The 24,440-nt window shown below is 42.5% G+C and overlaps 2 protein-coding genes across 3 annotated transcripts in view; one reads left to right on the top strand and one right to left on the bottom strand.

Moving 5' to 3' along the window:
• Nucleotides 1-607: 607 nt before the first annotated feature.
• MSH6 (mutS homolog 6) lies at nucleotides 608-23,093 on the top strand. 2 transcript variants are annotated; one of them, XM_027623534.1, is made up of 10 exons: nucleotides 608-938; nucleotides 12,030-12,229; nucleotides 14,790-14,959; nucleotides 16,550-19,094; nucleotides 20,134-20,408; nucleotides 21,375-21,492; nucleotides 21,789-21,878; nucleotides 22,343-22,497; nucleotides 22,602-22,801; nucleotides 22,923-23,093. In XM_027623534.1, the coding sequence occupies exons 1-10, from the start codon at nucleotides 679-681 to the stop codon at nucleotides 23,002-23,004; spliced, it is 4,095 nt and encodes a 1,364-aa protein (XP_027479335.1). In that variant the 5' UTR covers nucleotides 608-678; the 3' UTR covers nucleotides 23,005-23,093. The 2 variants fall into 2 exon arrangements, with proteins under 2 accessions (XP_027479335.1, XP_027479336.1); XM_027623535.1 differs by lacking the exon at nucleotides 608-938 and adding an exon at nucleotides 1,724-2,072.
• FBXO11 (F-box protein 11) overlaps nucleotides 23,059-24,440 on the bottom strand; it is an 86,854-nt gene continuing 85,472 nt past the window's right edge. The window contains exon 23 of the mRNA XM_027623536.2: nucleotides 23,059-24,378. Coding sequence (XP_027479337.1) covers nucleotides 24,249-24,378 — 130 coding nt within the window. The 3' untranslated portion in view covers nucleotides 23,059-24,248. The remainder of the gene's footprint in view (nucleotides 24,379-24,440) is intronic.

Below are 24,440 nucleotides of genomic sequence, written 5' to 3'. Positions count from 1 at the left end.
AACATGTAAAGTGCTTGCCACTTAGCATCCGTTTAGTGTGTCAAGTGCCTACTAAGGGCAACGTTCTGAGAATACAAGATGAACAGGAGACTTGATCCACTGCTGAATAAGCCTGAATCTCCACCCCCCCTCCCCTGAAGTCCTCTAACCACAGGATTTTTCAGGCAGGCGCGGGAAGCCGTTTCTCCGCAAGGGCCTCTTTCCGCGGCCCTTGGGCCTGCCTCCTGCAACCGGGCCACTCATGCCCACGCGACGCGTGATGTCCGTACCGCGCGGCCCCCGCTCGCAGTCCCATCATGCCCGCTTCCCTTCCAGAGAGGGCCGGCTTCCCGAGGCGGGGGCTCCGCGGCCCCGCCCGGCTTCCGGCCCGGGCGTTCCAGCTCAGATCAGCCGGGATCGGCCCCACGAAGCGAGCGCACTAGGCCCACCCGGCCCCGCGCGGCCTGGCGCCCCCCTCTCCCTACGTCGCCTAGCGGCCCGAGGGGGCGGGGCCGGGCGCGCACCGCCCGCGACGCCGCCCGCGCACGCCCGGGCGCCTGCCGATTGGCCGCTGGGGCCAGTGTTCCTCCGGCGCAGCGCGCCTCCCCCCAGATTTCCCGCCAGCAGTCGCCGCGCGGTTTATTCCGTGCTTCCAAGCGCTCGGTCCGACAGAGCGGTTGGGCCTCGCCGGCCGTCGCTATGTCGCGACAGAGCACGCTGTACAGCTTCTTCCCCAAGTCTCCAGCGCTGAATAATGCTAATAAGACCTCGGTCAGGGCTTCAGGTGTAGGCGGCGAGGCCGCCGCTGCCACCAGGGCCTCCCGTTCTCCCGGCGGGGATGCGGCCTGGAGCGAGGCCGAACCTGGGCCTGGGCCCTTGGCAGGCTCCGCGTCGCCGCGGGAGGCGAGGAACATCAATGGAGGGCTGCGGAGATCTGCCGCTCCTGCGGTCCCCGCCAGGTAGCGGGGTGGGGGGAGGCGTCGGGGGTGGGAGCGCAGGGAGCCTGGGGAAGGGAGGCTCGCTTTGGAGGACTTGGGGGGGGTTCGCAGCCAGGCCTTAGGCTCGGAGGAGGTGGGGCTGCATACTTGGCTTGAAAGCGTGCAGGGCCTGAGTTTGTAGCCTTGGCGTTAGGGGGCGTAGATTGCAAACAGGGTAGGAGGAAATGGGCTGCAGGAAGAAAGCGGGGGAGGAGACGCGCAGACTTTGGAGGAAAAGGGTACCACCAGGTGGGAGGCCGGGTTAGCGAAGAGAAAGGGGAGATGGGAGCGTGGGGGGTGGGGCAGGAAGAGAAAGGAGCTTTGCATGCTCTGTGCCGGGTGCGCACCCAGGGCGGGGGGAGGGGCTGGTGCCTGCCTGCAGCGGGGGAGGGGTGGCGGGGAAAGAGGACTGCCTTCGGGGAGGATGAACGCTTGTAGCCCGGAGGCTGTGGGGCGCGGCGTGCAGTGAGTGGGATTCGAGGAGGAGGTTCTTCGTTCATAGCTGGGATAGGGTTAATTGAGGGCCAGCAGACGTTCGGGGAACACACTTGGATGTTTGGCTTTGAGCCTCGGGCGCCTATACACTGGGAGCCGTGGGCCCTTGGCCTGCCTGCGTGGGCTGTGTGGGGGGTGGGGGTGGGGGTGGGCCGCGAGCTGTGTGCACCGGGGGTGTGTCACGCCGCGGACCGAGGAGTCTGATTGGCCCGAGTGAGGGTTGAAGGGTGGGGCGGGGCAGGTGGGGGGGGCGCAGAAAGTGCTGGGATCGGCTGGGTCATCCCATAGGTAGGCCGAACGTGCACCAAAACAAATGAATTTAGAGGCTATATTAATTTTGGAAGTATTGTGTGGAGTTGAAAAAGATGCAATTTTATGATATAGTGTCTCTTTTGTTGACAATTGCATGGGAGGATGGGGCCCTGCAATATTTAACGAGTCGAGAGTGAGACTCTAAAGGCCGGGATCTGGCGCTGGGCAGGGATATACGGACGCGATTGTGGGGAAGCCTCCCGGGAGGTGTTCTCGCTCTGAGCAGTTCCGTGCTGTTCCACGGCTTGGCCGGCCTTTTGTCGGAGCAGCGGGCGACATTTTGAAAAGCTCGCGTTTGCTGTATCCCAGGTATTGTATTAGGCAAAAAGGGTAATGGTAGCCCTTTGAAAGGATGAAGAAATAGAGGTTTAGAAAAAGTGTAAAAACTCCCTTCAAGATCAGAGAGTTGGTTAGTGGTTCTGAGTAGGCTGTTTGAAATGTCTTGAGTTTTAGGGGTCCTACAGATTTTCCGAAGTCCTAAGTGTCATTACTTTTCCTTTAAGCGACCCTTTCAGGCAGGGAGTTTAACTATGTAGTTTTGTGAAGAATAGTAGGGTGTGTCTCTGGCTTACAGATTTATTTTGAGCTCATTTTTTTTTTAAGATTTTTTTATTTGACAGAGCACAAACAGGGGGAGCGGCAGGCCGAGGGAGAGGGAGAAACAGGTTCCCCCCTGAGCAAGGAGCCCGACATGGGGCTCGATCCCAGAACCCGAACCCTGGGATCATGACCCCAGCGGAAGACAGCCGCGTAACCGACTGAGCCACCCAGGCACCCCTGAGCTTACTCTTCCTGAGAAACGGCATATACGAGAAGTAACTGAATGTTACTCTCTGTAAGGGTCATTTTAATTTATAAAGGAAACCTCCATTTGTAAGGATGTCTCTTCTAATCCAGGAAAAGAAGAGTGACTAAATCAGGAGAAACTAATGGAGAGCTTCTGACTTAAATCTGCATAACAACCATAATCTTTGTTTGCTGTTCTTTCCCTGGTAGCCTCCCATACCTGTCCGCTCCCCCGCCCCCTATTTTTCTTTTCTCTTTAGCTGCAGATGGTATTTAAGGTGGTGACTTGGGCTATCTCTGTGAATTACTGTTTTCCTTAGTATCCAATATATACAAGGGGTATACATGTTAAACTTTTGTTAGGTTTTTTCTCATTACCCTGTTACTACTAAGGGGGTCTCAGCCAAGAACTCAGAAGGTTGGAGGGAAAAACATTTTTCCTCCCCTACATTTGCATCCTCCATAACAGACTGTTTTTCCATAAAAATTTTCATCATGAGACATGCAAGGTGTGTTATAATGTTTACTTGAACATGAATTGACTTTTTTTTTTTTAAAGATTTTATTTGACAGACACAGCGAGAGAGGGAACACAAGCAGGGGGGAGTGGGGGAGGGAGAAGCAGGCTTCCTGCTGAGCAGAGAGCCTGATGCCGGGCTTGATCCCAGGACCCTGGGATCATGACCTGAGCCGAAGGCAGATGCTTAACGACTGAGCCACCCAGGCGCCCCTGAATTGATTATTCTTGCATCCGTGCTAAAAGGCCTTCATTCAACAAATGTCCATGTACCTACTCTGCCAGGCACAGAATTAGGCATTATGGATCCTGGATACACCTTTGAATAGGACAAGCAAAAAGGCAATTCTTGGAGCAGAAGCAGAGTTTATGAGCTCAATGAGCTTTGGTCAGGGGAAGGGGGGTTATGTGTCAGGGTAGGCTTTTGGCTCTTCAGGTTTAGACCCAAGAGACAGGTAGGAGTTAGCCAGGCTACAGTGGGAGTAAGGGGGTGTTAGGAAGCTGGTTCAGGAAAAAGGTCCTGCAGATTGTTAGAAGGAAGAAAAGAGACGGGAGCCTTGAAGATGGTGTGTAAGGATCCAGTCATGAACAGACTGATAGGCCACAAAGACATTTGGACTTTTTCTGAGGGTCATTTGAAAGCTTTAAAAAGTTAAGCATTTTTTAGTGTTGGTCATGTACATTTCCTCTTGTGCTTAAGTGTTCCAAGTGTTTTTTGCCTATTTTGGTTTTTTTCCTAGTTCTTTGCCAGTGGTGTGTGATGCAAAGTCTTTTTCCACCCTGGGTAGGCCTTTTTGCCAGCTTACGACATTTTTTGAACAGAAGTTACTAATTGTAATGTCAACATTTGTCAATCTTTTTCTTTATGGCTAATACTTCTATAGGTTTTATTTAAGAACTCCATAGGGGAGATTGAGGTTTTAGAAAGCTCACTCTGTGGGTGCCTGGCTGACTTAGTCCGTAGAACATGTCACTTGATCTCGGGGTGGTGAGTTTGAGCCCCACATTGAGTGTAGAGATTACATTAAAAATAAAATCTTTTTTTTTGACAGAGACACAGCAAGAGAGGGAACACGAGCAGGGGGAGTGGGAAAGGGAGAAGCAGGCTTCCCGCCGAGCAGGGAGCTCGATGTGGGGCTCAATCCCAGGACCCTGGGATCATGACCTGAGCTGAAGGCAGACGCCCAACGACTGAGCCACCCAGGCGCCCCAAAAATAAAATCTTAAAAAAAGAAATCTCACTCTGCCTTAAGTGTGTTTGATGGGGAGACCTGTTGGTAATGGAGAGAGCATGTGGGTAGTGGTAGTGGGAGTAGGATTTAGGAGAGGAGTTGAGAGACCAAAGTGCTAGATGAGGCATGTGTTGGTGATGATGTAGGTAATGGGACATAAGAGCAAGGAGGGAGGCAAGATGACATCAGTTTGAAGTAAATGGCTATAAGAAGAGTAGAAGGAGGGGCGCCTGGGGGGTGGCTCAGTTGGTTAAGTGTCCCACTCTTGATTTTGGCTCAGGTCATGATCTCTGGGTCCTGAGATTGTGCCCTGCATCGGGCTCCACATTCAGCGTGGAGTCCGAGAAGTCTCCCTCCCTCTGCCCTCCAAGGGCGTATGTATGTGCTCTCAAAATAAACAAATGTAAAAAAAAGAGAGAGAAGGACATATGTGTGTCCTGAGCCTGCTTCTCATACTTAATTTTTTCTTTAGTTTATTAAGATCATAATTGAGAGCTGTAAGGCTTCTGACCACTTAAATCTGGCTTTTTTAATTATTATTATTACTACACATCTTGGCTAGTTTGTTTTTTACAGTCTTCAGTGATAATGGTCTCTCTCTGAAGCGTATGCCCTGTTCCCATTCACAGACAAGAAACAGACCTGGCAAATCTTTTTTCAGCACATTTATTTAAAGGTAACTAGCTGCACTAGTTGTAGGTGCTTTCCTAAGAACTTTAATACAGTTAAACATATTTATAGCAATATGTTCTTCCAACTAATATCACACCTAATATAATATTAGCTATTGTAAGAGAAAAGAATTAAAAAAATTCAAGCTCTTTAAAAAGTATCCTGTGGACTTAGTGTCACAGACCTAACTTGTTTTAATTGACATAATTAAAACATATTAAAGATGTTCAACTTGGGGTGTCTGTTGCTCAGTCGGTTAAGCATCTGCCTTCAGCTCAGGTCATGATCCCAGGGTCCTGGGATCGAGCCCCGCATCGGGCTCCCTGCTCGGCAAGGAGTCTGCTGCTCCCTCTACCCCTCCCCCTTCCCATTTGTGCTTTCTTGCTTGTGCTTTTTCTCAAATAAATAAAATCTTAAAAAAAAAAAGATGCTCCACTTGTCATAATTTGGTCTGTGGGATCCTCTTTTGAGCTGCTTTTATGGCTTTACATTACCTCAGAGCTTTTGAAAATAGTCTGATGACTGTTTTCCCTGCTCTAAGGCATGAAATTAAGCTGCTCCACAAAGAGCCTGGTTTCTGGGCGCCTGGGTGGCACAGTCGCTTCAGCGTCTGCTGTTGGCCCAGGTCATGATCTCGGGGTCCTGGAATGAGCCCTCATGTGGCTCCCTGCTCAGCAAGGAGTTTGCTTCTCCCTCTGCCCCTCACCCCCCTCCTGGCTCTTGCTCGCTCTTTCAAATAAATAAATAAAATCTTAAAAAAAAAAAAAAGATCTACGCAGCTTGCTGGTTAGCTCAGTTGGTTAGAGCATGGTGCTAGTAATAAAAAAAAAGATCTAAAGAACCTGGTTTCTTTTTTTTTTTTTTTTAAAGATTTTATTTATTTGAGACAGAGAGAGCACATGAGAGGGGGGAGGGTCAGAGGGAGAAGCAGACTCCCCGCCGAGCGGGGAGCCCGATGCGGGACTTGATCCTGGGACTCCATCCTGGGACTCCAGGATCATGACCTGAGCCGAAGGCAGTTGCTTAACCAACTGAGCCACCCAGGCGCCCGAACCTGGTTTCTTCTAACTTTAGGTTTCTTTTCCAATGCTATTTAGAAAATAGTACTAGACACCAGTTGAGATGATAGTTTATATGGTCACCCTAGACCCTAGTGCATAAATGATGGGCCATAGTTAACCCAAGCTGAAGAAGGAAAAGGTATATGGGCAGAAGTGCACTGGTAGGTGGAATTAATTGGTCTGATTATTTCTTTTTTTCTCAGTACTGCATTTAGCTGTTTGAGGATAGGGGAAGTCTCTAACGGTCCACCTGGAGAGTTAGGTGCAAACACTGATAGCTGATTTCTAAAGTTGGCTTGAGAGTGTTTTCATGTTATGACTCAGTGTTTATACGCATAAGTTTTTGTTAGACAAGCCCAGTTTATCGTCTGTTGCTTACAGAAGCAAAATCTAGTAGTGCTTTGGTATCTACTGATTTTTTTTTCTTTTTAAGTGGATAGCCTAAAACGTTGATTATGAATTTGGGGCACAACCAGTAATTGACACCAAGATTATGGACTAAAGAGAAAGCAAAATAATGTGATTTTAAAGCAAAAATCTGTTCAGTGTATGTTTGGCTTTTTTTTTTTTTTTAAAGATTTATTTATTTATTTGAGAGAGAGAGAGTACATGAGAGGGGGGAGGGTCAGAGGGAGAAGCAGCCTCCCTGCCGAGCAGGGAGCCTGATGTGGGTGGGACTCGATCCCGGGACTCCAGGATCATGACCTGAGCCAAAGGCAGTTTGCCCAACCAACTGAGCCACACAGGCTCCCTGTATGTTTGGCTTTACTGAGACATTTCTTATTTTTAGTTGTATGAAGGCTTTATTGTTATTTTTAAAGTAAGCGCTACGCCCAGTGTGGGGCTTGAACTCATGACTCTGAGATTGAGTCAGATGCTCTCTACCCACTGAGCCAGCCTGGTGCCCTAATTGTATGAAGGCTTTTACATTTGTTTTTCTGAGCTGTCAGCTTTTCCTTTTTTTTTTTTTTTAAACTGTCTTTGGAATCCCAAGAATATCAAACATTTAAGATATATTAACATTTTGGGGGGTTTTGGCTAGCTCAGTTGGAAGAGTGGGCGGCTCTTGATCTCAGGGTTGTGAGTTCGAGCTCTCTGTTGGCTGTAGAGATTACCTAAATAAACTTAACAAAAATTAAAAAAAAGTATTAACATTTTAAAACCACGTAAAGTCATAATTGGATAGTCTTTATAAGTACATTGTATGATAATCCCAATATTTATTTTCGCATTTTAGCTTGGGCTTTTATAAAGAGCCAGTGTATTTTACATTGTAATAGAATCCTTAGATACGAGGTGACTTTTCAGCCCACATATTTTCAAATTCGAATTGCATAGAGCTAATGATCCTTGTTAATACAGTTACATGGTAGAGCCAGTGGAATAGGTGGGTGTGATTTTTATAGGATTATTAGGCACTTACAAGGGCCAGTGCATGACAGGTTATAACACATTCCAGCTGTGGAACTCAGGCTTGTATTATATTTCCATACTTTAGTGCTTTAAAAGATGTATTTATTTGAGAGAGAGAGTACAAGGGAGAGAGAGAATCTCAAGCAGATTCCGTGCTAAATGCAGAGCCCAGCTTTGGCCTCAGTCTCATGACCCATGAGATTGTGACCTGAGCTTGGATGCTTAACCGACTGCACCACCTAGGCATGCCTTCTATATTTTAAAATACAGTATTTAATGTTGGTAGGAAAATTTGAATATTTGCATGGATTAAAATACATGTTCCTTTTATTTTGGTATTCTTTGGAAACTACACAACTACTAGAAATTAAAATTTTAAAATTACCTATAAAGAATTGAAGTTTGCCCACAAAATTAATAAATGTAAAAACTGTTAGTATTAAGGGAAGAAAAATTTTATTTTTTAAAGATTTTATTTGGTGGGGTGTGAGAGATAGTAGGAGCAGGGGGAGGGGCAGAGGGAGAAGCAGGCTCCCCCCCGCCCCTCCAACCAAGGAGCCCCTATGCTGGGCTCGATCCCAGGACCCCGAGCTGAAGGCAAACCTGCGCTTAACCAACTGAGCCACCCAGGCGCCCTTACACAGTATATTTTATTACTTGCTTAATTCTCACTTTGGTTGGAAGCCACAGTTTCCTGGACCAGAATTTTTTTTTTTTTAAGATTTTATTTATTTATTTGAGAGAGAGAGAATGAGAGAGAGAGAGCACAAGAGGGAGGAGGGTCAGAGGGAGAAGCAGACTCCCCGCTGAGCAGGGAGCCCGATGTGGGACTCGATCCCGGGACTCCAGGATCATGACCTGAGCCGAAGGCAGTCGCTTAACCAACTGAGCCACCCAGGCGCCCCTGGACCAGAATTTTTAAAGTGTCCACTTTTAGCGTTAGAGGAATAGTGCTTATTACTAAGTTTTTTAGTCTTTGAGTTATATAATGTACTGGCAGTTGCTAACATCAGAAAAGTTAGGTTATGTGTAAGATTCTGTAAGTGTAAGATTATACTTAGGGTAAGGTGATGTTGAAAAACAGTTCGAAAAGTTCATTTTAACTTTACAGATAAGGAATTTACTTCAAAACTGTTAATTGGTTGTAATTAGCCTTTTTTTTTTTTTTAACAATGTTATTTATTTGACAGAGAGAGACACAGCCAGAGAGGGAACACAAGCAGGGGGAGTGGGAGAGGGAGAAAGGAAGCCTGATGGTGGGGCTCAATCCCAGGACCCTGGCATCATGACCTGAGCCGAAGGCAGATGCTTAACGACTGAGCCACCCAGGCACCCCGATTGTAATTAGCTTTTACACGTTTTTTTCTCTAGTGAGTATGTACATTTGCCTTGCAAAATAAATTTAAAGATACTAAATTTTTAAATTGGTTGCTTAGAATTTTTGAGACCTTTGAATACTGTATAGTTCGTTTTGCAATTTGTACTACATTTGTACAAGTGGGAGTTTTAAGGTAACAGTATTCTTAGCTCAAGTTATTTCCTTTGGGATAAAACTAGAATGAATTTATTCATGTTAAAACAGCAATATTTTATTATATAGTAAGTTTAGGTATAAAGCTAAAAAAAATTTTCCCCATGTCTTCTGGGTCTCAGTCAGAAACTTGAGTTACTCTTAATTAAGGATAGAAAGGCACTTTCAGGAGGCAGGCATGGCCATCTCACTTTTTTGCTCATGAAATTTGGTCTAGGGGCGTCTGGTGGCTCATTCTTAAGCGTCTGCCTTCAGCTCAGGTCATGATCCCAGGGTCCTAGGATCATCTGGCTCCCTGCTCAGTGGGGAGTTTGCTTCACCCTCCACCACTCCCCTGTTCATGTTTACTTTCTCTCAAATAAATAAATTCTTAAAAAAATTTTTTTTGATCTAGTCATATAGTTTCTCTGGGAGCCTCCAAGACAACTGAGATTCCTGCGAGTGCTCTGTTGCCTCGTACCAGGCACAATAGAATTCCACTGGATTTGAGGCATCCTGCTCCTTTGAACTTCAAATGTATCACCAAGATGTACATTCTTGCCAGTCTCTTATGCACTAACTCCATTCTCCATTGTTGAGAATATGTAACTTTTATAAGACATGTAGGTAATAAAACAGTTGGTGGCCAGTTCAGCACTTAGTCCTTCCCTCCATAACTCCGTTCACAAAGGCAAGAAAAATAGTCATCTTTAATTTTACAAACCAAGAACACTTTGTAAACCTAACCCCATACTGGTCAGGCTCAGGGCTCATCCCCATATATATAATAAATTCAATACATAGGGAAGGGACTGCCTCAAACTAGCCAGATGGGGTTCAGGCTTTGCTACGTACACACCAAAATGTTACCTGAGTCTCTTTTAAGGGATTTAGTTGCCTTTAAGAAGGGCAGCCAGGGGGCACCTGGGTGGCTCAGTCGGTTAAACGTCTGCCGGCAGCTCAGGTCATGATCCCCAGGGACCAAGCCCCAAGTTGGGCTCCCTGCTCAGCGGGGAGCCTGCTTCTCCCTCCCTTTCCTTCTGCGCCTCCCCCCCCCGCTCAGTGTGCATTCTCTCTTTCTCTCTCATAAATAAAATCTGTAAAAAAAAAAATAAAGGGCAGCCAGGCTTGACAGGTATTTCTACTGATCCCCCCTTTCAGAAAAATCTGCTTTGAAGCCTAACGTCTCAAGACTATACAGCCAGAAAAACGCTTCCTGAGGGGGTACGTGTTCGTTGAAATAACATGTACTTACTCTGTTTGGCCAGTCTTCTAAAAATTACGGTCAGGGTTCAGACTCCGAACTGATAGTGTCTTTAGGGAGACAAGTTATTTCCCTCCTTTAGCAGCAGAAAAAGAGTACAGTTGTAGGGTAGTCTCAGGTACTTCCGTACGAAGAAAGCTTGTGGTTTTCTGATACTTGAGATAGGCTTTTTGTGGTTAGGTGGCTACTTGGCCAAGAGTTAAGAGAAAGACGGCTTGACAGTAGGGAGGCTTGTAGACCATTCTGCACAGCTGTCAGCTTCTTTGTCTCCTGTTAGTGGGTATGTTGGCAAGGAGGAAGGGCTTAAGGTAGAAATTTGAATTGTACGGACAGAGCTTCCTGTTTGAAGATAAACTGTGTGGTGAGCTTGACGGCAATATTTATGGATTTGTGCTCGTGCAGGTTGGTGTAGATTTCTGTAAGAGTGCACGTACCATAAAGGCCCTTGAGGAAAGCTCCAGCCGAAGTCATGCTGTAGTTTTTCTTTTCTGATTGTCTAGCCTAGGGGTTTCCATATTCACATTTTTCAAGACAGGAATACTTTAACTTCACGATTGGGTCTGAATAAGGTCGCCCCAGTGTACTGATGCAAGCTATTCTAAAATATTTTTGTTTGTAATGTACTTACTTTACTTTTGCAGTTATTTAATGAAAACCTTTAAGCAAGTTTAGAAAATCTTGGTATAGAGTACTTGAGCAGAATTTATTAGCTGTTGTGGAATCTCCATCACTGAGGGACTCTGCTATAGTCTTTAATTTTTACTTTTTTTTTTAAGTTTTATTTTTTTGAGAGAGAGCGTGTGTGCACGAAGCAGGGTGGGGCAGGGGAAGAGGGAGAGAGAGAATCTCAAGCAGGCTCCACGTCCAGTGCTGCGCCCAACGCAGGGCTCAAGTCTCCCGACCCTGAGATCAGGACCAGGACGTGAGCTGAAATCAAGAGCCGGATGCCTAGCCTTCGGAGCCACCCAAGCGCTCCTATTGTTTGAATTTTAATTCCGGTTAGCTAACATACAGTGTTTTATTAGTTTTAGGCGTACATCTGCTGTAGTCTTTTCAGCTCGATTCTTCTTCCTCTCCCTCTACCCTCTCCTTTCCCTTTCTCAGGAAATCTTCAGGACCAAATTAATTTTCACGAAGACTGAATCTTTGTTTTTGATTCTGGAGGCATACTCGTTATTTTTGGGCATGTTAGGCAGTTCTCTGTTTACTTTTTCCCTAAAACTAGATTCTTAGGGGTGGGGGTTAGTAGTGTGCTAGGTAGCTTGTGGAGTGTTAACTGGAAACAGATTCCAAGCAGAGTCTAATGAGGTAATATTTATTATCGTTAACAAATTACATAGTATGTTTGGTATTAATACCGTGGGTCAAGGTCCTGCTCCTGACACATACCATATTGTAGCATACAGGTGTGATACGTTATACTTTGGAGAGCATGTACAATGAGTCTGTGCCTATTCTACCAGAATTTGGCCATAGCTTATATAAACTTTGATTTTCTGAGAAATAGTTTCTCACTTTAATACCAGAATTCATTATATTTGTATTTGTCTTAATATGTTAAAAGTAAGCATTGTGATATTTGCTTATGTTTTTAAAAATGACTTGAACATCTGATTTTTTAAAATTTTTTTTTGAACATCTGATTTAAAAAAATTAATTCTAGAATTTCTGTGCTTGAATATTAATTAATGCCAGAAGACTTCAGAGGACTGTTAATGATACCTTCCTTGGAATTGCTTATTTGTAGGTAATTGCCTTTAATGCAGTTTAACCAAATATTAACCAAGTTATATATTTCCTTTTGGCAACAGTTCTTCTGACTTCTCACCAGGTGATTTGGTTTGGGCCAAGATGGAGGGTTACCCCTGGTGGCCTTGCCTGGTTTACAACCACCCTTTTGATGGAACATTCATCCGTGAGAAAGGGAAGTCTGTCCGAGTTCATGTACAGTTTTTTGATGACAGCCCAACAAGGGGCTGGGTTAGCAGAAGGCTATTAAAGCCATATACAGGTAAGAGAGTCCACTCTTCAGAGTGTGTGCGAGAGAGTGTAAAAGAGCAAGCACGCAACACATGAGCACAAGTGTCTGGGACTCCCATACACTGAAATTAAGTGTATTTTATGCCAATAAATTGCAGGAGTGGCAGGGTGGATGCCTCCAGCATGGGAAAAAGATAAGATGCAGCTGGTCTTCAGCTGGTTTGTTGTGGAGTGGAATTTTTATTTCTGTCTTTTCAATTGACTTAATGGCAGTATCATGCCCGTAAGGGAAAAATGTTTTCATGGTTAGATCTCATTTGGACGCAAATAACCAAATTCAGGCATGGAAAGGGTAAATTAACAGTGCCCGATCTTCAGAGATCTAAGAAAAAGGCAGTGCGGTCAGGATATGTGGCAGATAGATCAGTGACACTGTCTAGGGTAGACGGAGATGCATGTTTACTTAGCCTTCAAAATCCTCACTTAGGAGCACATCTGAGTTGAGTTTCACATCAGACTTCTGGAACCATAACGTTCTTTTTCCAGGCCCAGCTTTTTTATGTCCTAGACGTCAGCAGTCCTGCCTGTGTAGCTTCACTTGGGCCTATCAGTTTCTTGAATTCTACAGTGTGTACACATTGTTTGCCAGGTTCACTGCCTGTATACACTTGGGCATGAATAAGTCCTTATCCGTTATCCTCAGATTCTCCAGGCTAGGGTGCTGTTGAACTCAGTGTTTTGGAATCAGAATAAGGGTCAATTTCCCAGGAATCTCTGGGAATCCTGCCTTTTGGTCATAGTGTCATCCTGCAGGGCGAGGAGGGTACACTGAAGAAAGTTCAGTCTGCACGCAAATCTGACCTGCAGGATGGAAAGAGAATCTGGAAATTTTGGTTCTGTCTTCTGCACTAATTTGCTGTATAATCTTGGCCAAAAAAGTAACTCAGATACTGCTTATTCATATGTAAAGTGAGAGTTGAACCAGGTAACAAGGTCTTTTTCTAGGACTAATTTTGAGATTCCTTTTTTTTTTTTTTAAGAGATAGCACGCTAGTGCGTGGGGCGGGAGTGGGAAGAATCTTAAGCTCAGGGCTCCATCTCCAGACCCTGAGATCTTGGACCCTGAGCCACAATCAAGAGTCGGATGCTTAACTCATTGAGCCACCGAGGCATGCCAAGTTTTGAGATTCTAAACAAAACTTTGGCAACGTGACTTTAATTTAAAAATACCCAAAAAAGTGTACATTTATGTTGTCATTATTTTGTAGAGGCACACCCGTTGTGTACCACCTTTGCCCTTTCAATTTCCAAATGGTTGCAGTAGCATGGATGAGGATAAAGTAGGTTTTTAATTCTTTTTGGAGGGGGGAGGTCCTTAAAATTGGAAAGCATTTCGCATCAGGGATTTTCTGGGGAATGATGAGGTCATTAGATAGGTGGGGGGTGTGTGCAGCTGCAAACAGGCACTTGAGGAAGTTAGAAGCCACCCTCCAATGGATGATTGTTGCAATTTTGTAGTGTTGGTGCAGCTCTTTAGAAAAATGGGAAATTGAACCTTTATTTTAGGCAGCCCATTAAGTTGCTAATGTAATGGCATGTTAGGATGTCCCATTAGTTTTAGTATACAGTAGAAAGAAGAAAATAATGTAATGTTAGGATCTGTTAAATTTAGACAAGTTCAGGTTTGTTTTCCAATTATATTTAGTCAGAAGAAAACAAAGACATTGCTAGTTAGGCCTCTGCCATTAGACTTGTGATCATCTGCATCTAATCTTTTGCTCAGAGGATAGGAGTGTCATTTAAAAAATTACAGCTCTTGGGGCACCTGGGTGGCTCAGTCAGTTGAGCGTCTGACTCTTGGTTTTGGCTCAGGTCCTGATCTTGGGGTCCTGAGATGGAGCCCCACGTTCCACTCAGTGGTGAGTCTGCTTGAGATTCTCTCTCCTCATCTTCTGCCCCTCCCCCCACTTGCAGGCGTGCTCTCTCTCAAAATCTTTTAAAAAAATAATTATTCTGAAAGGAATAAAGGAAGAGTTTTACCTGAAAACAAAACAATTTGATTTCAACCTAAAAAAAAAAAAAAACCATTCAAAGTTTGAACTGGGTTACCCTTCCAAAATGTTAGTATCCTTACTAGTAGGGTTTTGTTTTTAGTATACTCTATTTAATTACCTTGGCGATAAACTTAGTATCATAGCTTCATTTAACTGACAGTGTAGCTTTTGCCTTCCTGAAGTAATTTTTTTGTACAAAGGGTCTCAAAACCCTTTTACATCTCCTGCTTCACCTGAAGAGGGGTGCCTTATCTATTTAGGGCCACAGTCCCAGGTGATTAGAAGAAATGAAGTAGTCCTGGGTGACCCAATAGTTAAGGCAACTTCAAGGAGGTAAAATAGGTAATTTAAGTTACTGTAGGCTTTATTGATCTATTATCAATCAAACATAATGGGATGTTAAAAACTGTACTTGATTCTTCTCATTCTTGTCCATTACTACAGGTGTTAGACATTGAGCCCATTCCCTAGCTAACAGTTTTTATTTATAAGTGAGTAAGATTTGCTTAATAAGAAATATAAATCTAAATTTTTTAGGTTCAAAATCGAAGGAAGTGCAAAAAGGAGGTCATTTTTACAGTTCAAAGCCTGAAATACTCAGAGCAATGCAACGTGCAGATGAAGCCTTGAGTAAAGACAAGATTGAGAGGCTTGAATTGGCAGTGTGTGATGAGCCCTCAGAACCAGAGGAAGAAGAAGAGATGGAGGTGGGATATTGTTCAACAGTCCGTTGTTAATTATGTTGGGAAAGTGATGGAAAAGGGGGGGTATTAAAGTGATATTCTCTTGTTTTATTTATATATGTATTTATATACGTATACACACACACAACACTTCAACACTCATACACATCTTTTATCTTTTATTTGTGAGAGAGTGTGAGCATGAGGAGGGGCAGAGGGAGAGGGAGAAGAGGGGAGAGAATCTTAAACAGGCTCCACACTCAGCGTGGAGCCCGATGGGGGGCTTGATCTCACAGCCGAGATCACCACCTGAGCCAAAATCAAGAGTCTGGATGCTTAACAGACTGAGCTACCCAGGTACCCCAGATACTCATACACATACTCCTACACTTCTGTAGGACTGTAGGTTGAGTTAGATTAGACTCTCAGCAGCCATTTTGCTTAAGTTCTCAAGCCTCAAGCCTGGTAGAAGACACATGCTGTAAGAGGTAGTACCATTTTGGTAACAAGTAACAAGGACAGTAAGGACATGGTGCTAAAATTGGTTTTGATGTCTGGCAGTAAGCCTCTCTCTGAGGATGTGGTCAAGCCCTGGAAATGAAATCCCTAATGCTCTCGATACTTTTTTTTTGGTATTAATGGTCACTATTTGAGTGATTAAATCATTCTTCTCTAACAGATTAATGAACTATGTGCTTAAGAAATTCATTTATGACTAAGCCTGATTTTATGTTTTATTATAGGTAGGGAATAAACTAATGAGCATTTTAAGAGAAATGAAAGAAAAGATACTTTTAATCTTATTTTCGAGGTTGAGGCCAGGGGTCATAACACCAATGAAAGCTTTAGAACTGGATGGTAATACAGAGATCATTTAGCCTCATGTAACTTCACATGTGTGGGAGATCCATGATAAGTGAATTGTGCCTTGCCCAAGAAGCTGCAGCTGGTTTGTGGAAGAGCAAGGACTAGAAACCCCCTATAGATTGCACTGCTTAAAATGGCAAACTTCATATGTCCCTCTGGAAGAGGAGAGAGGACCTGGAAGACAGATCCAGGATAACAGAGGGAGATTTATTTATTTATTTATTTATTTATTTAAAAGATTTTATTTATTTATTTCAGAGAGAGAGAGAATGAGAGATAGAAAGCACGAGAGGGAAGAGGGTCAGAGGGAGAAGCGGACTCCCTGCTGAGCAGAGAGCCCGATGTGGGACTCGATCCCGGGACTCCAGGATCATGACCTGAGCCGAAGGCAGTCGCTTAACCAACTGAGCCACCCAGGCGCCCCACAGAGGGAGATTTAAAGTTATTTCCACAGCTGACTGTTAATGAGGGTATCACCTGTACGTATTTGGGATGTATGGTCGCTAATGGCTTCAACACTATTGTACAGGATAAAACTGTCAGAGAATCGCTTAATCCTATAGTGTGATGCTACTGAAATTGATACCTTTTTTTGGGAAATTCGTTAAGAAAGAATATAGTTTCTCATTTCTGGAGCTGGGTTCTCCTGATACAGGATACTGCAGCATATTGAGAGATACTCCACAGCAGTACTTTAATTTTCCAGATTTTGTTTTATCTTTAAGTAACTCTTTCTTTGCCTGCCAGGTAGGTGCAACTTACTCATCAGGTAAGAGTGAAGAAGATAATGAAATTGAAAGTGAAGAGGAAGTACGGCCTAAGGTCCAAGGATCTAGGCGAAGTAGCCGCCAAATAAAAAAACGAAGGGTCATATCAGACTCTGAGAGTGACATTGGCGGCTCTGATGTGGAATTCAAGCCAGATGCTAAGGAGGAAGGGAGTAGTGATGAAATAAGCAGTGGAGTGGGGGATAGTGACAGTGAAGGCCTGGACAGTCCTGTCAAAGTTGCTTCAAAGCGGAAGAAAATGGTGACTGGAAATGGTTCTCTCAAAAGGAAAAGTTCAAGGAAGGAAATGCCCTTGGCTACCAAACGATCAAGTGGTATTTCATCAGAAACCAAGAGTGCTTTGAATGCTTTCTCTGCCCCTCAAAATTCTGAATCTCAAGCCCACATTGGTGGAGGATGTGATGATAGTAGTCGCCCCACTATCTGGTATCATGAAACTTTAGAGTGGCTTAAGGAGGAAAAGAGAAGAGATCTACACAGGAGGCGACCTGATCACCCTGATTTTGATGTATCCACACTCTATGTTCCTGAGGATTTCCTTAATTCCTGTACTCCTGGGATGAGGAAGTGGTGGCAGATTAAGTCTCAGAACTTTGATCTTGTTATATTTTATAAGGTGGGGAAGTTTTATGAGCTGTACCACATGGATGCTCTTATTGGAGTCAACGAACTAGGTCTGGTATTCATGAAAGGCAACTGGGCTCATTCTGGTTTCCCTGAAATAGCATTTGGCCGATACTCCGATTCTCTGGTTCAGAAGGGCTATAAAGTAGCACGAGTGGAACAGACTGAGACCCCTGAAATGATGGAGGCACGGTGCCGGAAGATGGCACATATATCTAAATATGACAGAGTGGTGCGGAGGGAGATCTGTAGAGTCATTACCAAGGGTACACAGACCTACAGTGTATTGGAAGGTGACCCCTCTGAGAACTATAGTAAGTATCTTCTTAGCCTCAAAGAAAAAGAGGAAGATTCTTCTGGCCACACTCGGGCGTATGGAGTATGCTTTGTTGATACCTCACTGGGAAAGTTTTTCATAGGTCAGTTTTCAGATGATCGCCATTGTTCCAGATTTAGGACTCTAGTGGCACACTATCCTCCAGTACAAGTCTTGTTTGAGAAAGGAAATCTCTCAACAGAAACTAAGATGATTCTGAAGGGTTCATTATCATCCTCTCTTCAGGAAGGTCTGATACCAGGCTCCCAGTTTTGGGATGCAGCTAAAACTTTGAGAACTCTCCTTGAAGAAGGATATTTTAAGGAGAAGTTAAATGAGGACAGTGGGGTGATGTTACCCCAGGTGCTTAAAGGTATGACCTCAGAGTCTGATTCTCTTGGGTTGACACCAGGAGAGAGAAGTGAATTGGCCCTCTCCGCTCTAGGTGGTTGTGTCTTCTACCTCAAAAAATGCCTTATTGATCAAGAGCTTTTATCAATGGCTAATTTTGAAGAATACATTCCCTTGGATTCTGACATGGTCGGTGCTACAAAACCTGATGCTGTTTTTGCTAAAGCCAATCAACGAATGGTGCTAGATGCTGTGACATTAAGCAACTTGGAGATTTTCACGAATGGAACAAATGGTTCTACTGAAGGGACCCTGCTAGAAAAGATTGATACTTGCCATACTCCCTTTGGTAAGCGGCTTCTAAAGCAGTGGCTTTGTGCCCCACTCTGTAGCCCTTACGCTATCAACGATCGTCTAGATGCTATAGAAGACCTCATGGTTGTGCCTGACAAAATCTCTGACGTGGCAGACCTTCTGAAGAAGCTTCCAGACCTTGAAAGGCTGCTGAGTAAAATTCACAATGTTGGGTCTCCCCTGAAGAGCCAGAACCACCCAGATAGCAGGGCTATCATGTATGAAGAAACTACGTACAGCAAAAAAAAGATTATTGATTTTCTTTCTGCTCTAGAAGGATTCAAAGTAATATGTAAAATTATAGAGATTATGGAAGAAGTCGTTGACAACTTTAAGTCTAAAATCCTTAAGCAGGTCATTACTCTACAGACAAAAAATCCGGAGGGCCGTTTTCCAGATTTGACTATAGAACTGAACCGATGGGATACAGCCTTTGACCATGAGAAGGCTCGAAAGACTGGACTAATTACTCCCAAAGCAGGATTTGACTCTGATTATGACCAAGCTCTTGCTGACATAAGAGAAAATGAACAGAGCCTCCTGGAATACTTGGAGAAACAGCGCAGTCGAATTGGCTGTAGGACCATTGTCTACTGGGGAATCGGTAGGAACCGTTACCAGTTGGAAATTCCAGAGAATTTCATCACTCGTAATTTGCCAGAAGAATATGAGCTAAAATCTACCAAGAAGGGGTGTAAGCGATACTGGACCAAAACTATTGAGAAGAAGTTGGCTAATCTGATAAATGCTGAAGAACGGAGAGACGTATCATTGAAGGACTGCATGCGGCGACTGTTCTTTAACTTTGATAAAAATTACAAGGACTGGCAGTCTGCTGTTGAGTGCATCGCAGTATTGGGTAAGACTTTGAACAAACTTTGGTTAGTCCTTGTGTCCCAGTTACGCATTAAGATTTAAATCCATTGGACATTTGCCATTGAGGTATATCTCTAAACACAGCTAACAAGGTGTATATCTTGACGTGCATATACTTGCCTCCTCACTAGACAAAATTGCCTAGTTAGCAATTTAAGTTCACTTTTGGCCTTATTCAGTCTTGAATAATTGAATGAAAGATTGATAGGTTTTTAGTACCTTTATTTTTTTTTAAAGCAGGGGTTTTATTTTGCTTTGTTTTTAAATTCGGGGCTTGAACCCTGAGATTAAGATGTGAGCTGAGATCAAGAGTACTACATTCCACATGCTCAACTGACTGACCCACCCAGGCACCCCAGATTTTTAGTACCTTTAGTATCTGATACTGTTTTTGATAATGTTTTTTTAAGCTTCTCTTTTTTGTTAGACTAAATTAAAACTGTCTTGGCACATCACTTTTTTCTTTTTTTCAGTTGATCTCTTTACATGCATATATTTCAAGATCTTAATTCTTTTTTATCTTAGCCCAAATTATCACACTTTTTTCTTATAGTTGATTTCTAGAGCCCTGATTTATATATTTGTAATTTGGCAACCTTTTCAATTTCATAGTTTGCTTTTTCTTTAAATTTCCAACTTATTTGGAGCCTTTGCTGTTTGTTTTTTTTCCTGTGTTTTAAAAGTACAGTAACCATAGGTTACCCAAATTTGTAATAGAACTGTTCTGATCTGAATACAACTGTCCAGAATTGAATAGCACAATTATTCCTTAAACCAATACAACTTTGAACGGTTTGGTGGGTAACTTAAATCTTCCCTCAGCACAGGTGTTCAAAATTGGTGAATTTACTTTCTTCTTAAGATTCTTTTATATGTTTGCCTCTTAGAAAAAAACAGGTATAAAAGCAACTAGAATATACTGCCCTCCACTGAAAAAGTCTTTTTGAAAGACTTCTTAATTAGTTGGATCTTTGCTTCTGAAGCAGCCTCAAAAATGAAGCCTTTTACCCTCTCTTTAACAGATGTCTTATTGTGCCTGGCTAACTACAGTCGAGGGGGTGATGGCCCTATGTGTCGTCCAGTAATTCTGTTGCCAGAAGAAGGCACTCCTCCCTTCTTAGACCTTAGAGGATCACGTCATCCCTGCATTACGAAGACTTTTTTTGGAGATGACTTTATACCTAATGACATTCTAATAGGCTGTGAGGAAGAAGAGGAGGAGGAGGAAAATGGCAAAGCTTATTGTGTGCTTGTGACTGGACCTAACATGGGGGGCAAGTCCACGCTCATGAGACAGGTAAACTGAACCTTAAGGTGTTGTTATACAAAGTCGTTTGTATACTTTAGGAATTATTACATATTTAGGCCACCCCTTCCCAAACAGCACATAAATTACATAGAATTCAGTCACCAGCATAATGGGAAGCAAAGGAAAAATGCTTTGTATTATAAAATTGAGAATTGTATTTACCTTTATCAGATATTTGTCTCATGTTATGGGGAGCATACATTGACTTGATTGGATTCATTTCCTCTGAAGGTAGATGTATTCATAATGAATGAGTATGTTGGAGGTTTGTTAATTCATAATGAATGAAAATGTTGGAGGTTTGTTACTCAATTAGACTCGTGTGGGAATCCTTATAAAAGAACCATGACAGACTTGTTCAGGTAGGAGCGCAACTGAAATTCATGACCTCTAATAACTGTTAGAAACTGCTTCTGTCTTCTCTTTATACCAGGGGTTGGCCAGCCACTGAGCTAAACATATTTACATTTTTTAAAAGGTTATAGAAAGGAAAAAAAAATGTGAGAGAGACATTGGACCCTTGACTAAAAATGTTTGCTGACCCCCCAGCTCTCCTGTATGATTAGGTTCACCATAAATTTGCTAACTAGCAGGAGTATAGTATACTCTGGGTTTCAATCCCATTTTCGTTTTTTAATATTACTTGGGAGAGCTTCACAAAAAAAGTACAGAGGGGGTTCCATCATCCCAAATAGATGCATTTGGTCTGGAATTGGTTCTAGGCATCAGTGATTTTAAGATTCTGTGTAGTCAGCCAGGGTTGAGAATCACTAATGCAGCGGGTTAAAAAGTCACAGGCTCTGAGGTTTTAAGGCCAGTTAGGCCTTAAGCCTCTTGCTTTTCTAGGCTTCACTTTGCCTACTTTGTATTGTGAACAGTTTTTAAGAGTGCCTGACTCGTACATAATTGTTCTTATTTAGTATTAAAGCCCTTTCTTTCCTCCTTCCTTCACAGGCTGGCCTATTAGCTGTAATGGCCCAAACGGGTTGTTACATACCTGCTGAAGTGTGTAGACTCACACCAATTGATAGAGTATTTACTAGACTTGGTGCCTCCGACAGAATAATGTCAGGTGAGTCGTCTTTTTCACCTAAGGCTTTATTAGTGGACAGTTCATTTCTACATTTTGTATGATAAATATATGTGCCTTGAAATTAAATTTGTATGAGCCATTTAAATTCGATGTTTGATTTTTCTTGTGTTATGCAAAGTGGAGTGCTTTCAGGCATTTGAAAATATTCTTCCTTCAAGAATTGCATAATCTCTTAATGAGATGTAACCTTTGGTACTGGGTAGCTCATGATATGAACCCAAAAGATGAACATAACTATTTTAGGATAAAAGATCTCCTTCTGTGTGTTTTTTTAGGTGAAAGTACATTTTTTGTTGAATTGAGTGAAACTGCCAGTATACTTACACATGCAACAGCACATTCTCTGGTGCTTGTGGATGAATTAGGTAAGACATTACAATTTCCATTTAAAGGCTATTTTTAAAACTTTTATTCTTCTTGACAATGGTCGGACCTTTCTTTAAAAAAAGTTTGAATGCACTCACCTTTGTGCCATAGACCCATAGTGGGAGGTAAGAGATATCATGTGAAAACCTTTTAATTACCAAGGCTCTAAATTTTTTCATCGTATTAAACATCAGTGGTACCTGAAGAGTACTCTTTAAAAAAAGAAATGCAGGGGCGTCTGGCTGGCTCAGTCAGTAGAATGTGAGTCTCTTGATCTCTGGGTTTTAAGTTTGAGCCCCATGTTGGGTGTAGAGATTACTTAAAAATCCTTAAAAATGCAGCTCTATTTAGCTAAACAGGGCCAATTATTTAGATGCACTAATTGAGGTTACCGTTTTATACTGTTTTCTTTCCTTTTTGGTATAAGGCAGATATATAATTTATGCATATTTCACTTTTGTAGGAAGAGGTACTGCAACATTTGATGGAACAGCAATAGCAAACGCGGTTGTTAAAGAACTTGCTGAGAACATAAAGTGTCGTACATTGTTTTCTACCCACTACCATTCATTAGTAGAAGATTATTCCCAAAATGTTGCAGTGCGCCTGGGCCACATGGTATGTATAAATTACTTATTCAGAAGTTTAGATTTTTGAGGGAGTCAAGGCAGGTGGTACTTCCATTGCCAGCACATGAACAGAACATATTTTCCTTTTTTTAGGCATGCATGGTAGAAAATGAATGTGAGGATCCCAGCCAGGAGACTATTACCTTCCTCTATAAATTCATTAAGGGAGCTTGTCCTAAAAGCTATGGCTTTAATGCAGCAAGGCTTGCTAATCTTCCAGAGGAGGTTATTCAAAAGGGACATAGAAAAGCAAGAGAATTTGAGAAGATGACTCAATCACTGCGATTATTTCGGTAATTATACTTGGATATAATTTTGCCATACATGTGACCTTATTAAAACCGTAAAGGGATGATTGATGCACTATGTATGAAAAGCATGAACTGAACTTTTTTTTTTTTTTTTAATTTTAAGGGAAGTTTGCCTGGCTAGTGAAAGGTCGACTATCGATGCTGAAGCTGTCCCTAAATTGCTGACTTTGATTAAGGAATTATAGACTACATTGGAAGCTTTGAGTTGGCTTTTGACAAAGGTGGTAAATTCAGACAACATTATGATCTAATAAACTTTATTTTTTAAAAATGACCATTTTTCCATTTTCTTTCTAGGAAATTAAACCCTTTTAATTCTTATCTACCTTCTACATAATGGTTATTGAATACTCCACAATATATTAAGTCTAGATGTTATGGTACATGCATACACTTTCAGGCTGTTTATACCCACTGTCACCAATACACATAAATGGGGGGAGCTATGAAACTGTATAGGGCTGTATATATACTTGTCTCAGCTTAATGCAGGAAATTGTTTTTAATTTCCAGCAGTTCGTCTAAACTGTTCAAAAAAAAACTATGAACAGAGTTCAAATACAGGACTGTTTTGAAGAGACTTTCTAAAGTGTACTTTAAAACATAGTAGTTTTTACCTTTCACAAAACTGAGTTACAAGAATACTTTTTGTTTTACAGTGCATCCCTTCCTAGGAAGTCTCATTAAAACACTCACTTTTTCTAGGGGTGATTTTGAATGCTGCACAGGGAAGGGAAGGAAATAATAGTCTTAACTTTTCTTAAAGGATACCAGAAACATTGCTGGATATAATTTAAGATTAGTGTTTTCTCTTTCATAGAAAGAACGTACATACTGGGACATGAGTACAGTTACAGCAAGTCTAGGTGTGCTAACAAAACAGGGCACATTCAAGTACAAGAAGATTTGCTTGAAATTAAAAACAAACTACATGAGATTAAAGCATTAAAATCATATTTCTCAATCTGAATACATGTTAAAAAAATCAAAAGAAACGCAGAAGTGCTAGCTCACATTTTTACCATATTACAAAAGCAATTGGTACCCATGTCCATAAAGGCAGCAACAAAGCTGCTTGTCTATTGAAGAGTACTACTGCAAATTGGACTGCATTCAATGCTAGTTGTAAAAACACCAGCTTTTTTTCAGAAGTTGGTATCTGTACAAAATTGCAGCTTATTTCTTCACTTCTGTCCCTTCAAAAGTCTTTACACAGTAATGCTAAAACACCCAGCTTTGAGATCCTGAGTCAATATATTGCCACTTTCTTTTTGGTAGCTTGAGCTTCATAGTGTCAACTGACCTCGTGTATCCATTTTTAATACAGTCTCTTCCTGTAGCATGGGCAAATATTTTAAATCTTCTTCCAAAAAAAATGTTTTAAGTTATGATGTTAGAATGGCAGGACTTTTTCTTTAGGGAAGGAAATTCAGTTGTGCTGCAATGTATTAGATTCTATAGGTGGAGCAGAGTCATATAGTGTATCTGTATCGTGTGTAGGCTCACCAGCTAATGTACAAGGATTAGACAGTGTTCCAGCACCACAGTCACAGAAAAACCTAAAGCAAAATGAAAACCCAAAAATTAGGAAAGTGGCCGGGGGGGGGTGGGTGGGTGGGAA

The sequence above is a fragment of the Zalophus californianus genome, chromosome 8, assembly GCF_009762305.2.
Source record: "Zalophus californianus isolate mZalCal1 chromosome 8, mZalCal1.pri.v2, whole genome shotgun sequence".
Classification (NCBI taxonomy): domain Eukaryota; kingdom Metazoa; phylum Chordata; class Mammalia; order Carnivora; family Otariidae; genus Zalophus; species Zalophus californianus.
This window is presented reverse-complemented; position numbering and strand designations above follow the sequence as displayed.

Excerpts from the sequence above, each read along its gene's own strand:
- MSH6 (XM_027623534.1), top strand. The coding sequence starts at position 679 with ATGTCGCGACAGAGCACGCTGTACAGCTTCTTCCCCAAGTCTCCAGCG. Across the intron at positions 12,230-14,789 it reads GCTATTAAAGCCATATACAG|GTTCAAAATCGAAGGAAGTG; the intron begins GTAAGAGAGTCC and ends TAAATTTTTTAG. Across the intron at positions 20,409-21,374 it reads AGTCCACGCTCATGAGACAG|GCTGGCCTATTAGCTGTAAT; the intron begins GTAAACTGAACC and ends CTTCCTTCACAG.